The sequence below is a fragment of the Dermacentor silvarum genome, chromosome 3, assembly GCF_013339745.2.
Source record: "Dermacentor silvarum isolate Dsil-2018 chromosome 3, BIME_Dsil_1.4, whole genome shotgun sequence".
NCBI classification, from domain to species: domain Eukaryota; kingdom Metazoa; phylum Arthropoda; class Arachnida; order Ixodida; family Ixodidae; genus Dermacentor; species Dermacentor silvarum.
Window position 1 is genome coordinate 198590756 of NC_051156.1, and position 15095 is coordinate 198605850.

The 15095-nt window shown below is 43.8% G+C and overlaps 1 protein-coding gene and 1 long non-coding RNA gene across 2 annotated transcripts in view; one reads left to right on the forward strand and one right to left on the reverse strand.

Annotated features, from left to right (window-relative positions):
- LOC125944127 (uncharacterized) overlaps positions 1 to 15095 on the forward strand; it is a 23593-nt gene continuing 8498 nt past the window's right edge. The window contains exons 1-3 of the long non-coding RNA XR_007466147.1: positions 1 to 60; positions 10829 to 11068; positions 12883 to 12925. This is a non-coding gene — a long non-coding RNA (uncharacterized LOC125944127). The remainder of the gene's footprint in view (positions 61 to 10828; positions 11069 to 12882; positions 12926 to 15095) is intronic.
- LOC119446446 (DNA replication ATP-dependent helicase/nuclease DNA2-like) overlaps positions 2349 to 15095 on the reverse strand; it is a 27365-nt gene continuing 14618 nt past the window's right edge. The window contains exons 9-17 of the mRNA XM_037710879.2: positions 14472 to 14663; positions 14090 to 14344; positions 13217 to 13521; positions 11596 to 11840; positions 8033 to 8226; positions 7606 to 7692; positions 5441 to 5732; positions 3396 to 3575; positions 2349 to 2676 (exon numbers count right to left, since the gene is read on the reverse strand). Coding sequence (XP_037566807.1) covers positions 2506 to 2676; positions 3396 to 3575; positions 5441 to 5732; positions 7606 to 7692; positions 8033 to 8226; positions 11596 to 11840; positions 13217 to 13521; positions 14090 to 14344; positions 14472 to 14663 — 1921 coding nt within the window. The 3' untranslated portion in view covers positions 2349 to 2505. The remainder of the gene's footprint in view (positions 2677 to 3395; positions 3576 to 5440; positions 5733 to 7605; positions 7693 to 8032; positions 8227 to 11595; positions 11841 to 13216; positions 13522 to 14089; positions 14345 to 14471; positions 14664 to 15095) is intronic.

A 15095-nucleotide genomic window follows, 5' to 3' on the forward strand; every position in this document is an offset into this window, starting at 1 on the left:
GGCGTCGCGTGTGTGAATCAACTGTGCGACTGTCTTTCACTCGTATGGCGCTTATTTCAGGTAAAGCTGTCACTTGGTTGTTGTTGCCCGTACACGTAACGATCTTGGTTACCTCGTGGCACTGGTAAACTCGTGTGAGCCAGCCATTTACTGTTTTGACACTGAAGGTACCAGCACATATACCTCTGACCAAACCCAAATTTAGTGCTATAATAATAAATTGCGTTTTTTTTTTCATTTCTCGAGGGAAAGCTACCTGCTAAGTGTTGAAGCACCGCCTACTTGTACTACCTAGATTTTTGCTTCATCTAATTCACATAATTTCGTTATGGAGTCAAACTAGCCTGTAGCTAGGGATATTTATGCATTTTGCAGTTTTATTGCGATAGCAATTATATGGACACTTCAACCGGATTTCTGCCGTCGGCGTCGCCGTGAGGTTCCGTATAGATAAAATCTTCGCCGCGCGCCGTATGCCCGAGCGGAAGCGTGCGGGGACGCACTATCACGGAGAGCGAACGCACTCAATCTCCCACGCGCAAGCAAGGAAGCGGGAAGCCAGCGCCGGAGGGAGCGGAGGGGGGGGGGGGCGCACTTCTACTCTGCCAACCGCGCTCGTCGCTCGCCCGCATCGTCTCTTATCTCCACACGGCTCTGACCTTTGTATACGCTGTGCCTTCGCCACTCAGTTTCCGTTGAAGCGATAGACCGCACGTACCTTCGCCCGCTGCGGCGTATGCGCTTGCTGCCAGCATTTTGACAGTCGTCTGCAGTAATTCAGTGTGATCTATTCATGTTTGTGCGCGCTCACACCACGCTTGTTCATTCAGTTAGTAATAGTCGGGCCACATTTTCCAACGCACACTACACATGCAATGCTGCCCGGATCGGCAGTGCAGCGCTACAGGTGTGTCCCTGTGCGCACGCTGCCCACCAGGAAGGGCTTCTCATCAATACCACCGTTCCACACGCGCCTTCTCGTGGTCATCGAGTCTCTCTTCATGTCGTTCTACTTACGCCGCAGCACATCTGCTTACTTAATCAGCTCATGTTTACTACAATTTATATTGCTACCAAATTCCCCTCACCTTACTTCGTATGACATTGCTGTGTTGCTATCGCATTCATTGCTTCGCCCTTAGGGCGAAACTGTGACATTTTTTGTCTGCATGCATAATGAAAATAAAATTGACTTCCATACCACTGACCTGCAACTATGCAGAATGTGCGATTCATGTGCCAGTGAAACAGCAACCTGCATTAGTCGTTCATAGACAAATGTATGAAGTATATGCAGACCTCTAAACGCAGATATCTAGTAGCTGAATGATGTGCTCGATGAGGCATATTTATAAAGTTCATTATTTTTCTTTTCTCGTAATATGGTTTACCATGCGAGCATGGAAAAAAACAGGCAAAGTGCAGTATTCATTCCTTAGAAACCTAGCTTGGTTCTGTTGCGACTCTACCATTGGTACAAAGGCTGCACCACAAAGTGTGCTTAGTCATTCTTCTAAGCAGTGTGGGTGCTTTCGACAGAGGTTCTATGGGCTACAACCACGGAACACTAATTCAGGGTGATTTTATTATATGCAATGCTTATTGCCAATACATTTTGAATGAGTCAATGGTCAATTTAATTAACCTTTCACTTATTGAAACAGGTGGGGAATATTGCTTGCATAAATATTTTGACCACTGGCGAATTTACAGGTATAAAAATTTCAAACTATGCCTCACAAAACAATGCTTTTATATAGCCACAAGCCTTTTTTCAAAAAAAAAAAGAAAGAGAGAGAGAGCGAGAGGATTCTGTCCTGTTGCGAAAGAACATGTCACCTAAAACAATTGCATTACACCTTCAGGGACGTGGCACATGCCTATAATTATTTGATTTGAAAACATATAAACATTTGACAGGAAAGGGAAAGCGAGGAGCAGGCTGGGAACTGCCACCGGAAGGGGTGCAACGCCTGCCTACTCTTCAGAAAGGAAAAGACAGAAACCTAGAAATGGAAGATAGGAAGAAGGGAGGAAAGAGGAAAGAAAGAGCAAGATGACAAATCTCAAAGAATAAAGTAGAACACACAGTACAGCTCCCACACAGTAGGTGCGGTCACTGCAGGTCACGCTACTAAAAAACGTTAAATAGAAGAAAGAGTCTCCGAGTTACAAACGTGAAGCTAAGTTAGTTAATTCTAGAATAGTAAGGAGAGCGCGAGGAGCCTGATCGCGTCGAGACGCACAACCACTCGGGTACAAACATTCGTCTAGTACACCGCAGGCCAAGGAGATGATAGTCCCTCAAAAGTGTGGAACAAGACGTGGACACACGGAAGAATAATGGGCACGCATATACGAAATGTTTATTATAAAAATATTTATATACATATGTACACATCACAATGCCCTCGCATGTCACTAGTGTCACATAAATGCAGGCATGCAAAATCCAGATACACCTTGCGTTGTTAATTTTCCAGAACAATTTCTTTGTAGCGTGATTCATCTCCACTTTGGAGCCTCAAAATCTGGTCCTTCCCGCAGAAAGCTCAGCAATTTCTCAAATGGCTTGTATTTTCTCAATGTTGAACTGCTGCCAACAATAATTAACTTGTGTCTTGCCCGACTCACAGCCACAGTAAGGCGCCTCTGGTCATTCAAGATTTCAGTGTCCTGCGACAAACGTAAAAAGGACATGTCAAAGTACTAAATGGAAACGAAACATTTTTGCAGGTTGATATATGGTCATTGCATCATTTTATTATTCTAAGCACTAGTCAGCTTTTACACTCCAAACAGACCTCGATCTCAAACACAATGCACCAACACTTGCACAAAATGTGAATGTGTGATTTGTAGAGTACACCAATGTGCCCAGGCTGCTTATGAACATACTACGGGTAGCCACAAAGAAGTGGACCTCAGTGACATGTATACGCCCTGCTTGATGAAAATCACTGAGAAGGATGGTGAGACATGTAGGGGCCTTATTTCTTCAAAGTAAAATGTTTCTGTGCTTTGGAAGTTGTTTTTTGTCAGTATGAACAGGTCAATAATCTTCACTCATCAAAAGAATGGACAGCCAAGCTGTCCACGCTTCTGCTGTTGTCAAATCCCTCTAAGTGCTATCAGATGTACATTATAAAAAGAGAGATCAATAAAACATTTTTCAATGGGAACAAAAGCAAGCAAAGCGATGAAATGTTTATAATAACTCAACACACACTTCACAGTGGCAAAGGCGTGCACATGCAGTTCAGCCATGCAAGACTAGTGCACATATTTTATTATGTTCATATTACTATATATAATCAATAATATGATACTATTATAATAATATAATATGACAATAATAAGCCATCAATACTTAAATTCAAAGGGTATACACACACCTTGCTATCACCCGCATACTTCTTCACACAGGAAAGCAGGACGACACTTTTCTCTTTGCCCTGAAACTGGTCTACCGTGCTGATGTCCACTTGCGCTATGCTAGAGACTGCTTGCTTCAGCAGCTGCACTTGGTTTCGAAACGGGGCAATCACACCAACTTCTTCAGGAGGCAGACCACCCTATCGTGAAGCAATGACAGCAAAAGGCAAATAAATTCCAAATCCAAAAGTGTTACCCAAAAAACAAGAAAGTTGCATTAAGACAAAAAGTAGACAGTGAGCAAAATAACCTTGGCTATTTTCAGTTTGTAACACTAAGAAAAAAAAAAAAAGACATCAATTCATGAGCTGTACACACGCACAGCAACAGTCGAGTATGTTACGTATGATTGGCTGCCATGCATGTTCAGCCAATCACCCACGATTGTCACAGTACTATGAGAAGCTTTGGGATAAGTATAAATCAATGGAGAGCCCAGCATCAAGTACGTACGTACTAGAACAATCATCAGCTTGGAAGTCAGCATCAGCCTATTTTTAAGTCCACTGCAGGACGAAGGCCTCTCCCTGCGATCTCCAGTTACCCCTGCCTTGTGCTAGCTGATTCCAATTTCTACCTGCAAATTTCCCAATTTCATCACCTCACCTAGTTTTCTGCCATCCTCAACTGCACTTCCTTTCTTTTGGCACCCATTCTGTAACTCTAGTAGTCCATCGATTATTTACCCTACGCATTACATGGCCTGCCCAGCACCATTTTTTTTTCTTCATGTCAATTAAAATATTGGTTATCTCCGCTTGCTCTCTGATCCACACCGCCCTCTTCCCATCTCTTAACGTTAGGCCTAACATTTTTCTTTCCATTGCTTTTTGTGCGATCCTTAACTTGTTATCAAGCTTCTTTGTTAACCTCCAAGTTTCTGCCCCATATGTTGGCACCGGTACAATGCAATGATTGCACACTTTTCTCTTCAACGACAGAGATAAGCTCCCAGTCAGGATTTGCCAATGCCTGCCGTATGCACTCCAACCCAATTTTATTGTTCTGTAAATTTCCTTCTCATGATCAAGGTCCCCTGTGAGTAATTGACCTAAATAAACGTACTGCTTTACAGACTCTAGAGGTTGACTGGCAATTCTGAATTCTTGTTCCCTTGCGAGGCTATTGAACATTATCTTTGTCTTCTGCATATCAATCAAGCCCACTCTCATACTTTCTCGGTTAAGGTCCTCAATCATTTGTTGTAATTCGTGCCCATTGTTGCTGAACATGACGATGTCACCTGCAAACCGAAGAGATATTCTCCTGAGATATTCGCCGTTGATCCTCATTCCTAAGCCTTCTCATTAACCTTGGAAGTCAGGCTACTATAAAGCCATATGGCCAAAGCGCACAGGTGGTGAAGAGCTTTTAGCTACAACAGAAGACCAGCCAAGTAATGAAAGTTCTCTAGGTCACACATACCGACACAAAGGCACTTCTTCCACAGAACATGTGAATCTAGATTTCAGAATAGTGAGCTCGTGAGGATTACATTATCAAGTGCCCACCCTCAAATAAATAAACAGCTTTGCTCTTTGCGTATTGCACTCTCCTACACATCTACTAAGTGACACATGGTGTGAATACACCCTTTCCCTCCCTCCTTTCTTGAAACTTCAATGCACCTTATTCCTGACCTGTGCCACACTCACTGTTATGTGCAGAGCTCATTCACTGCCAAGCTAAAATAAAGCACTGTACAGTGTCATAGGCACAAAATATAGCACTTCTTTCACTGCTGGTAGATGACACGTGACACACAATACAACATGCAAATTCTCGTTTTTTACACATGACACCTTGTGAAACTATTTCAATGTGTGTGTACAATAAATGAGGCAGCACATGTGTGATCATCGCATATAATATTGCAATATAGTACATTAGGTAAAGAAAATATTTAAGTTCATGATGCTCTCTAAAAGTCAAAAGTGGGTTCCTATAGCCAAAAGGTTTGGGAAATTCTGTGCTAGGCAATTTACTGGCCTTATGAAAAGCTTACCTTGATCAAAACACGAACTAACTGCATGATAATGGTGACTTCAATCCCGCTAGTGGTGCCCTTTCTATCACTGGTGTCCTCGTCGCTTGATGGCAGTGCATCAGTGCACATAAACACAACCGCCGCCTCTAGTTCTTTAGAAGTGGCCTTCAAGATCCAGCAGTCTGGAGGCAGAACACGACCCAGTGTGGATGGAAGATTTGGCAGTGACAGGCTTGCGTTTGCCACATCATCGGATCCACATTCCAGTTGGCCAGCATAAGTCAGCTTGTTACACACAGCAGTGATCTCTCTGAAATACAGATCACCCATTGCATGTATACTATCATGAAAGGTGAGTGCAACAAAACAAAGAAGTTGCTTTCTTTCTTTTAATATGTGTCAGTGTATGCAAAAAAAGGTGTCATTCATTCACACACATTCAGTTTTCGGCTAGAGTACACTCAGCACAAGGTGTGGAGTGCCACCAGGTGTGGGCCTGAGCAGCCCAACTGTGGGCTGCTCAGGTTACACGATAATTGCGTGCTGCAGTATTCAGGCAGGACACGGTGAAAGTAATCATGATTTTCGGCTGAAATACGCGTTTTTACATTATGACAGTTTCAGGTTCCTTGACCACTTGAGAATGTGCGAATAAAAATTGTATCCACATCATTGCAATAGAAAAGCTGAAATTAAGTGTGTTTCTTTTCACATGGCGGTGCTGCTGCACAAATGAGATCATCCACCGTGGCTGCCATTTTCAAACACAAGAGTAAACCGGGGCCCGGCATAGCTGTTATCGACAAAGAGCTTGTTTCCCGCTCTTCTAACGTGCCGCCTGCTCCAAAAAGTGTTACCCACCACACTCGTGGGGAAAGCAGGCAGAGCGGGCCCGATTGCACGCAGCTGCACTGCACTCACAGACTCGCCGGGGTTCCCTACTGTGCAACTAAAGAGGACGACGAGGAACATCGCGCACATACTGATGCTCGCTCTGATAACAGTCACGCACAACAGGCAAAGAAGGCAGCGACACTCCCTCTCCTGTTTATGACCATGTCACCAGGCTACTCTTTCTTGCCATTTCATGCCAAACATCCACGTAGAAGGAGCACCAGGCAGTGCTTGCCACGAATGAGAGCCAGGGCACTTAACAGCTCAAAAGTGGCTAGGAAGAAACAGAAGCTCGAAGCTATTCCCACAGAACAGAGCAAAATTGAAGAAGACCCCATATATCCTCCAGGGGAATTTGAGTAGCCATACATGCATTGAGAATTAAATGGCACGTTTCTAAACTTTTAAGCCCTTTTTCTTAGTTTACGTTTCTTTTTCACAGAAGTTTGTGTTATCAAAAACTTTCACTTTTGTAAAAGACAAAGCAGACTTATTTGTAGAACATTTCCTGGGGTGAAATTTTATGTAGAGCGCTACTGGGAACTCAAAATTTGAATTTTTACGTTTCCTTTAATGAAAAGATTGAAATTTTGAATGCAAGGTGGAAGTGTAATTTTAATTCGTAAAATAAAAAAAGTGGCCACACAGTAGCATATCATGGGCCTTCCTAATATTATATCAGACACAAGAATGCTAAAATTGGCTGCCATGTTAGAACGATAGTTTTTGTAACCAATGGAAGTCGCTTGAAGATTTGAAGATTGCTAGCTTTACAAAAATATTTTCTACAATAATAAAACTCAGCACTTCGACTTCAATTATTGCTTTAAAAATACCCTGTAGCTATCACAATTGAGTAAGCAGCTCATAAGTTCATTTATACATGTAGTACCCCTAAAGTAATTAGTAAGCATAAGACATATTCCCTTTAGTAGTTAACCTACTGTTTAATTATGGTTTACGATATATAAACAGGTCTACTGTGAAAGGAACGCATATTCACAGTGTGAGGGCCAACTGATGGAGCAGGGTCATTTTTAACATCCTGTACTGTTTCACTAGCACAAACACTCTAAACTAGGTATTGTTCCCTGTAGGTTAGGTAAGGTGAAAACACTGCCCATAAACTGAATGGAGAAATTAGGAATCACAAAAGCTGTCTATGCAGCTTCATTAGTAAAGATAAGTCAAGAACAATGTGAAGCATGGTTGCAGCAATAGCGACAAGAATGCTTTTCTGGCAGGACAAAATGCACCTGAATGCTCTGGGTTGACAGAATCACACTTACCTGTTCATCCTGTACTGAACGGGAAGCACAACCGTGTTTTCTGGTTGTTCCAGCCTCGCAAACAAGCTCACGTCCATGCCTTTTTTCCTGAAGAGACCACAGTGTAACAAGGAGCGCACATAAACTTGGGAACATTCAGTGTTCATTCGGCATAAGAACACCTGCTGGAAAGCGTTCGAAATACTAAACAAACCTCTTTTCCTGCTCTCTTAAGCTGACACATGTTGCTCATAGCTTGCAATGCAACGCTCATGGCTCACCAAAACAGAAACTACTTAGCAGGCAGTTCTTGGCAATAAAAATATGGCATGTGTTTGAGAATTTTCGATTGCATTCCGTGACTGGTGACCACACTCCTATACACCAGGAAGAAAAAAACAGAAAATGCTGTAGCAGATTCTTTGAAAAGGTTTGAATGATAATGTACCTTGCATCATCACTTTGCACCACGGGTGGCAACTGCTGAGTGTCGCCAACAAGCACAAAGGAACGGGCCAGGAAAAGGGGTCCTAGGCAGGCAGGCTGCAAGGCCTGAGAAGCCTCATCCACAATGCAGGCATCGAAGCGCAGCCTCTTAAGTGGTCCTTGACCCGAGCCCAGACAAGTGCAGGCGACCACTAGCTGCATGAAAAGAAAAGAAGCAGATGCGAGGGAAGTTTCTGGCAGCTGCTCAGGCCAATGAAGTACTGAGACAATCTAATGAATTGATCACGAAGGCAGAGTAGTTGGCCATGCTGCTCTGGAGGAAGGTCCACGGACTCTGCGGAGGGATGCATCGAGGAGCATGCAGGCACAGGGTCTATGAAGGAGATGTAAGCAGGTGTTGTCTCCGAACACGTAAAAAATTAGGTGTACTGGGTCAGTGTGAACAAGGTACTCGCAGCGTAACACACTAAGATGGAGCAACATTGGGCTGCAAATGCATAGGGACGTGACACCAGCATAAAGATTGAGCGCAGTGGATGGCAGAGGAACAGCACGGTGACGAACAAAGCGGTTGGACAGCATAAAAGGCACGCTGCTGTCACACGGGAAGTCGCACAAGGAGACGACCACAGACAACCACGAAGATGTGGCTGTGATGACGAGTTTGGGAATGGGTCCCTCGTCAAGTGACATTTCACAGGAAAAGAAAGTAATCAACCTTGGAGCGGATGCAGTCGGTGATGGCATAATGCCTCAACTGAAAATCCGAGCCCAAGATGACGTAATGAGAACAAGCAAGAACTTGGATCATGTAGAGCGTGTCTTCAATGAAAACCCGGCCTCTGCGAGATCCTAAAGGCACAATGTGTTGTGCATTTGCCATAGGTAGGCAGACACCTGAAAGCAACGTTGTCACCTTCACAATTATGCAGCAAAGGCGAGCGTGTGCTGCCAAGGCTGCAGTGCCTATGTTCACAAAAGGTAGCTCCTGTACACCTTCAGCGATCACCTCAATGACATTACAAGGGAAATTGTAAGCCTTGAAATTTTTGCAAGACATGCAGTTCTGGCTTCCCTAATTGCTGGAATTATGTCTCCTGCAGGAGATTGCTCAGTCGACACCACATAGTTGAAACCAAAGGCCAATGATGACTTACGAAGGTTGGTTTATTTGTTTGAGTGGCAGTTTTTTCTGACAGGCAATTGACAGCTGGTTGCATGGAGCTAGCAGGTGGCGTAACATGTGGCAGAAATGCACCACTTGGCCAGCAAGGCTGCAGGAGCAAATCGGTTGGTGGCCTGGCTTACACTAAGGATCTTTCATGTGAACATACTGTGGAACTAACCAGGAGGAAGATGACATCAATGTTCATGCTGGTACTTGAAAAGCAGCACAGGCCGGTGTTGTGTGCCTCGCAGCAACTTATGCATAGCTAAGGGCTGTATGCATAAGGCTGGAAGACTGTAGTGTCCCAGAACGGGGATCAACAAAGAGATGGACAGTTCTTGTGTATGAAGCGCTAGTTAAAGCTGGCCGTCCACCAATTCGAAAACATACTGCTTGATGATGATGATGAATGCGATTTAATGTTGAAAGGGCCAGGTCTGGCCAAAGAGTGCCAAGCAAGTGATAACGAATTTTATGGTTGGGTAACAAGAATGTTCGAAGTTTCAATGAACTTCCAGAAAATATGTAATGCTGCATCGATCATTTGTTAGTACTAGCACGTTTAAGAGCACTAAGGTTCCTGCATGCAAGCACCTAGTCACATGGTAGTCTTTCAAATCTCGCATGCTTTCTTTGCAGCCCTGAAAAATTAAAACCACAGCAGCTGTCATCACACAAAAAGATTATTTGGATATTCCTCAGTAGTTTCTGTAGAAACAAGCAGTGTTTCATATTAGAAAGAAAAGGAAAAAGTACGAGAGCAGCGAGCTCTTCTGCAAGTAACATCTGCTTCTAGAATTTACGGTGGCATAAGACACGCTGCTCTGGGCTCTTCAAGCGTATTGTCCTTCACCGTATTAGAAGCCTGGTCTGCTGGACAATGAAGTCTTGACTTTACAGGATCTACAACTTCTCCATTGAAAGTTTTGAGTTCACTGGAATATTTTAAAGGTTGTTAATTAATTGTTAAATAATTACCTATGTTCATAGTAAAAATACTTTAAATTACTCAAGAGGACAGTGAACAATAAGTTGGTTGCATTCTTGCAACGCACACATGGACTTTTTAAGCTTGACACAAGTTAGCTGAAACAGCCTGTAGTATAATGAAAGTACACTTTAACCTCGTTATAACGACATAATGGATATAATGAAGTAAATTATATTCTCCGTGAAATCCCAATAGGGATCCATGTTTCCTATTTAAATAGAGATACAATTTAAAGCCTCGTTTTAACAAAGTAAGATTGTTCTGCTAATGAATATAACGAACTAGATTCGTCTCTGTAACCAAAAACACCGACCGTTACGCACACTGCATATCACTTTCTGCCGAGTTCCGCATTCATTCGGCGAGGCAGTTGAAGATTCCAGCGTCGAATACGCTGTCACCGTGATGCGGATGGTGCGCGGTCTCCGCCGCGCGTACGGCAGCCGCCTTTCTTTCTTATCGCACCTCTCTCTCGCTGCGGCACGTACAATTTCTTTATAGCTGGCGAAGTTAGGCGCACCCTCCGAGATCGCCATTTCAAAGGCCATGCCTAGCTGCACCGCGTGACATGTCGATGATGATGCTAGCGTGCGGCGTGCTAAAAACCAGTGGCTCCACTTCTCTCTCTCTCACTGCAGGGCACCACGCTGACGCAAGTGGACTTGACCTTCAAGATTGCTTGAAACCAGCACGAGCCCGCCAAGCCAAGATGGCGCGCTCACACAACAGAGCCGCAGGACTATGAGAAAGCGCCGGATCTGATAGCTATGATTTCAAGGGCCTCGAGCGGTGACAAACTCTGTCAGCTGTATACTTCGACGGGTTTGGGAAATCTCGGGAAATTCATGGAGGTCACCCGAGAATATCACCCCAGCTGCGTACGTAGTCTGTGTTGCGTGCCACGTACTGCTTGAACACGACTAACTTTGTTTGCATCACAGTGTGCTAGCTGTTCCCTTCGACAGCGTCGCTTTTTCAGCAGTTTCATGACAATATGAGCAAGCCAAGTCGAAAGTGGAAGCGAAAGATCATCACATGATCGTGACGGTTGTCGCGTCAGGTGCTAAGAAGTCGCGTCTTGCATATTCCGGAGAGTCCTTTGCAGATGTTTTACTGAATTTTCATTGGATACGCAGCCACGTAGCGGTTCGGCAGCCCGCAGAGCCGTAGTCCTCTTTGCATGTTCAAAGTTGTGCATACCATTGGGCATATACAGCCGTAAAGGGGCAATAGTCGGTATAACCAAGTAATGCATATAACAAAGTAATTTCGGCTTCCACTTCAGCTTCCTTATAACGAGGTTCAAGTGTATTTTCATGTCTGATGAGACCCTGTTATGATACAAGTTCAACTAAAAGCACATTCTCAGTAAACACAGCTCTAATGGCCAGCACACGAAGCTTACTTGGCTCTCGTAAAACTCCTGCAGTCCCAGAGTAGTATTGATGGTTGCAGTCAGGTTGCTTGCGCTGAACTCTCTGAGGTCTGGATGGACCTTACTGGTAACACCGAGTCTAACAAAGGGCACACCCCTTGCCTTTAACTTTAGCAAAACGCTGTCCACGCCACTGTGTGTATAGCTTGTCAATAGCACCCGCTTCTTGAGCAGCACCAAGGTTTGAACTAAGGCTGCAATGGTAGTGGTTTTGCCTGAAACAAAGAAATACAAAATTAGGTGGCACAACAATCATCTGTTACAGGACCGTTGTCAAGTGAAACATTTTCTGCAAGCTGTGGTAAGATGAATTTGTAGCAGCTGATGAAAGGATGGGTGTGAAAATGAATCTTTATGAGTGAACAGTGCAAAAGCTGACAAGCACATAATTGAGACAAGGATGAGTGCTGACTTTCGGTTGACAGTTTATTATTAACTGCGCTGAATTTATATAATCCACTGACAAAAAACAGTTGTAGAAACATCTCTACTGACAGGGAAGTACTACTGTATTTTCCGGGCTATAAGTCGCACTTTTGTATCAGTCGCACCCCCCTCAAAAACGACAGTTTTTTTTTTACTGTAGCAAGTGCGTAGTTTGCGCAGTGCCACATGCCGCATCTTGAAAGCGATCTGCAGATGTGACGACTTCGGGGTCGGTCGACTCGCGGTCGTCCTGCCGCCGCTTGTGTTGCTGCTCTGTCCTCGCACGGCGCTCGGAAACTCGATCACGAGAGGAGCCCAGTACCTCGAAAGCGCGCACAGAGAAGAAGAAAAAGAAAAATGTACGTAAGTCTCATCGTTCTAAAAAGCGCACTTACGAAAAATGCAGAAGAATACCGCAACTTATACACTGGAAAATACGGTAAGTGAAGAATGAAAATATAATTTTATAATAAATAAAATTTTAAAAATAAAGGAAGAGATCATGAATCGCCGAAAACGTCTACCACATGTACTTGCCTTCCTCCAAAAAGACTATATATGCACCTTGTTCCCACACCATTTGTGCAGCTTCTATGACTATGCGGGTGTGGTCACTGTTGTGTTTATGGATAACAGTGGTTCATTCGAACCTAGGTGCCTTCATCCCGTTTATGTCTTTGTCAGTCTTCGCACTGTTCACTTACTAGTAACATGAATCATCAACTACCCCAATAAGCAACCCTGCTAAGACGGAAACTGCATATGCCACATCACATTCACTAAAGCATCCGGCAGCTATATTGATTGGCCTTGTCTCTGTTGCTCCTGCAGCACTGGTGGCCTGGACAGTATAAAAAAATTATGGCTCTTGCAGGTAAGATTTTCTCTATTTAGTGGCAGGAGTCGGCTCACAAACAAAGCATGCAATGTGCAGGCAAATATGCGCACACTGATTGGCCATGATGAAAGCATGGCCACATCGCTCATTTACTTATGCTGTCATAAAGACAGACAAATTGCTCTCCAGAACAGCATGTGAAACGCCCTAGCAAATTTTTGTCTGCAATACCTGGCTGCAAGAAATAAACGATTTGAAATAATCACTTACATCCTTCCTTGCAAATATGAGAAAAACTAGAAATCCATAACAACTAAGAGCAAGCACCTGTTCCCGGCATTCCCTTGAAAAGGACGTAGTCTTCACTCATCAAAAACTTGAGAATGGCTCGGCGCTGAAAATTGTTGAGAGGCTTGAGCACAGCGTGGCATGCAACGGCAATCTCCTTGGACAATGTCTTGCGATACAGAGGCATAGATCGATCGATGACCAGCGACCTCAGCCTGTCAGACTCAGGCTCAGCACTCATCAACCTTGCCAAGTTGGAATAGCTGATGGTGAACGAAGCTGATGAGAACACTTTGTCGATGCGGAATGTCTTTGTCTGCCACTCCTGACAGGTGTGCATGTTCCTAAAGGAAATTAGAGAAGTAGTTAATACCACATAAACACAAGATTCAACAGACCATTCTAGCCTACATCTAGGAGTGTTTCTGCACATGGGATTATAGACTGCTTCAATGTGACAGCATGAAGAAGCATAATAAAAGCAGCATATTAGTTGGCACTAGCACAACATGATGACATCTGTTACTAACATTTCAGCTAATTACTCGCTGGATTGTCTCCTTAGCACATATTTAGCAGATTGCCAAAATTTTTCATGGAATAATGCCCTGTCTTCAATGTTCTTTCAGCGGGATCCATGTGAGCCAACACATGGATTCTGAGACAATGTTGCCAAAAAGAGCAGTATTGCCATTTTTGGCAACACTGCTCTACATACGTCCTTTCTGTAATTTTTTTTAGATCTTGAAAAACAATGTGTTATTAATGAACAAAAAATAAAAAGGAATTCTAGCTCCGAAACACCAGTCTGAGCTTCTTTCTCTCACTGCAACAACTATAAGCTTTCACCAATAACAGAGCAGTACATTTACAAGGACAATGTGACGGTTATGAATGACATAGTGCACTTACTTGTCCAAGTCCAACACCACCTCATCATTAGCCACAGTGGTCACAGTACCCGTAGCCACCGCAACACAGGTCAAGCTCTCCTGTTCGCTAACAGCAATGCGATCACCCACGTTAAGGCCAAAGCACTTCGTGAAGCTGCCCGGTGGAGAAGAACTACTTCTATGGAAGGTGTGTCGGAAGGTTTGTTCATTGACAGAAGGAATCTCCTGATTCTTGGCAAGTTCCACGTTACTGAAGCAAAGGCCCTTATTTTCCCTGAAATGAAATCACATGCACTGTGTGCAGCAGCATAACAATGACCGAGCTTAGCCCACATTTGCACCTACTTTTTACAACTCAGACATGTAGGGACAATGGCACAACTAGCAGTGCGATCACCCACCTTTTCATGGCGTCTTCCACCCAAAAGCGATCTTGAAGATCAAGCTTGGCATGCTTCACTTCCATATCCAACATGGCGCACCAATCCAAGAAGTAGCTAGTGTGCTCAGCACTCAAGTGCTTGACGCTGTCCACAACAAACTGTGGCTCCGGCTGCATCTCCAGCTGCGGCATTCTACTTTCTGTCAAGCTTCTGAGTGTTGGAAAAAAAAAAAAAAAAGGTTTGTGTAAGCTGTAAGTTTCACAACAGTGATTGCATATGCGCATAAACAGTAGACTTCCGTAAATTCAACTTTGGTTAATTCGATTTTTGGTTTCATTCAATCCCGACCAAAGCTCCCAGCCGGCTCCTATGCATTTATATGGGCCAAAACTTTTGTTATTTCTATCCTAAAATTGTCCTTTGCCGGATAATTCGAACTTGACCAGTCAGTATGCATGCGCCTGACCCCTATTTTGACTGAAATAGCAAACCCCTTAACTGGCAGCATTTTTCTTATCAGAACTTATGGGACAGTGAAATGCATTGAACACACATAAAAAAAATCTCCCATCAAAAATGCCTATTTTCGGCCTGCCCTAGGGATATATTCAAGCAATGATGGTAGCTCAAGATGTCCGATTA